The 2,500-nt window shown below is 38.3% G+C and overlaps 1 protein-coding gene across 1 annotated transcript in view; it reads right to left on the bottom strand.

Annotated features, from left to right (window-relative positions):
- Positions 1 to 2,500, bottom strand: part of LOC135205135 (trypsin-1-like) — a 4,804-nt gene that overhangs the window by 1,678 nt on the left and 626 nt on the right. Inside the window, exons 2-7 of the mRNA XM_064235496.1 lie at positions 2,240 to 2,410; positions 2,036 to 2,042; positions 1,021 to 1,266; positions 712 to 904; positions 496 to 613; positions 53 to 197 (exon numbers count right to left, since the gene is read on the bottom strand). Coding sequence (XP_064091566.1) covers positions 53 to 197; positions 496 to 613; positions 712 to 904; positions 1,021 to 1,266; positions 2,036 to 2,042; positions 2,240 to 2,410 — 880 coding nt within the window. The remainder of the gene's footprint in view (positions 1 to 52; positions 198 to 495; positions 614 to 711; positions 905 to 1,020; positions 1,267 to 2,035; positions 2,043 to 2,239; positions 2,411 to 2,500) is intronic.

Here is a 2,500-nt window from a genome sequence, read left to right as displayed (position 1 = left end):
AGAGAGAGAGAGAGAGAGAGAGAGAGAGATATAAAACGGCCTTCTCACTTACGATAAACCAGTGTTCCCCATCCAGTAGCAACCGCCTTTCCTCCATAGGGTATATCAGACTCTACAGCCAGGCAAATTGGCTGGATAGCGGGATCGGTCTCGTAATCCAGAGCTCTCGGTAACTCGATGAGAGCAATGTCATTTGCCTGGTGAAGGAATTAAGGGTTGGAATTTTTCAGATAATAATAATAGTAAAAAATAAAAAATGAGGGTCCTATATGATGGAAAGAGGCCCGGAGACCTAACTCTCACATTTAAGAGCTGGGATATCTACATTATTCCCTAACCTGTAAAAATAAATTCCATTAAGTTAAAACAGCAAAAAGCTGTAAAGATGATAACACTGATAAATTCAGTAGAAACTTGTAATCATTTATTTTCTTTTTATCAAAAACAGTACAAGCATCATAAAGTCTTCATATCCCTCGACTGGACACAACTCACGGAAGTAGTTTTGTCGTAATTCTCGTGAACGATATACTTGGTCGCAGTGACTTGTGTCGTTAAATCCTGGTTGATATTCCCGTACCCGACTACCACTGCATTCTGGTTAGGTTGGTTCCTGGCAAAAAAGGATTAATATTGTCAGTATTACACTAGCAAAAATAGGCAAGAATTCGTTAATGAACTCTGATTACGACAAGGAGGAATCAGACTCACCCGTTCCGGTCAAAGAAGCAATGAGCAGCCGTGAGAATCCATCTCTTTTTGATGATGGAACCTCCACACTGGTATTCTGCACCCTTGATTGTCGGCATAACAATCACCTGGTAAGGATACTCGTCTTGAGAAGCATCAGCACCATTAACCACCTTGTAGTCAGCCACGCTGATATTTGCTATGCCACAATCACCTTTTTTGATGAATAAAAAACAAAAGAATGGTTTATTTGGCGGTAAGAGTCTACCTGTAGGAAATACCAGCTTTATATAACAGAAAATGGACTACAGAAGATACAACAGAACTCACTACAGTATGCTCGAGAGCCGTTGCATACAGTTGTTGTTGGAGGTGCGGCGGTTGCAGTGTGCATTTCCGTTGCAGTATTTGTTGGAGGACCGGAAGATCCCGTTGGAGAAGGCGGCTCTGGTGTTGGAGGTAAAGTTGAAGGTTGTGGTCCTGGATCTGCTGTTGGAGAAGGAGGAACTGCAGTGGTTGGAGTTGGAGAAGGAGCCACAGTTGTTGGAGAAGGAGGCGTTGTCGTTGGAGGTAAAGCTGAAGTTTATATGAAGACACCGAAATTAGATTCTAAAAGTACCACGAAAGATAGTAAGAAAGCTGGAGAATTCCAAAGCCTTGCTGTAGAGGAGAAGCTAATGTTAATTTGAGAAGTGGTGGCCACAAGTGTGTTACGAGGTACCTGAGGTAAAGAGGGACTTTCTCCTTGGGACTGAAATATTAAGATACTAAAATGTCGAATGGTATTTATTCATTGTAAAATCATTCTATAAAACATAAGAACATAAATATAAAAAGATTTATATATAACATTAAACATTATATAGAAATATATGTTTCCAGTCTAAAACAGCATTCAGACAGTGTTCCAGTTTTCGTCAAAACATTTTATGAATAATTTATAGTCAACATTTTCCAAAATGTTATGTCATCACCATCAAGATGATATATCTAATTGTGAAGCCAAGGTATGAGAGTCAACTTATTCATGTATTTATTTTTTTTATTTATTGATCGATTGACCTTTTCATATCTGAATTATCACTTGCAGGAATGACAGCAATTAAATAAGGAAGCCTGTGAACACCATCACCTTTAATCTCTTGCATAATACTTTGGGGAAACTAGACTTAAGTTATTCACATCATGTCATTCGTATTCTAGTTACAATTAGTGTATTGGTCAAAGCTTGGTGAGGTTTTTGGATATACCTATCGTAATTCATACAAGGATTCACTTTACAATCCTTAAGTTTGTATATGTAAGGTAAACATAATTTATGATTTGCAGGGTAACAGGAAAATACTTTTAATCTGAAAAGTAATGCAGCACAAAGGTTTAAAATCATAAACAAACCAATGTTACTACGGACAATAGGTGAACAACTCAAGTTATTTCTCTCCAAAGTCTTGAAAGAAAACATAGTGTTTCATTCAACTTACCTCATCTTGCCAAAAGAAAGAAAGAAAAAAAAAAACACACACACACTCACCCAAACCCAAGAACTTACCTTTCTCATAAGTGTTACCTGTAAGTCACTCTTTACCATGACTGCGACCCACCAAATTCGACTTGCATCCAGATACGTAGGACCATGTTCTGATGATGTGGACGCAATCGATTGATTCATGTAGCGGTCCGACAGACTTCGTACCTCGTGGGATCGATCTTGTGTTTCTCGCTATGTATCATAACATGAGTGATATCACTGAGGTATATTAAAATGGTGTCCCGAGAAATGTGAGTAGAATGGTAATTAATATGAACTCGG

The sequence above is a fragment of the Macrobrachium nipponense genome, chromosome 48, assembly GCF_015104395.2.
Source record: "Macrobrachium nipponense isolate FS-2020 chromosome 48, ASM1510439v2, whole genome shotgun sequence".
NCBI lineage: Eukaryota > Metazoa > Arthropoda > Malacostraca > Decapoda > Palaemonidae > Macrobrachium > Macrobrachium nipponense.
The sequence above is the reverse complement of the archived record's forward strand: the minus strand, read 5'-3'. Positions and strand labels throughout refer to the sequence as shown.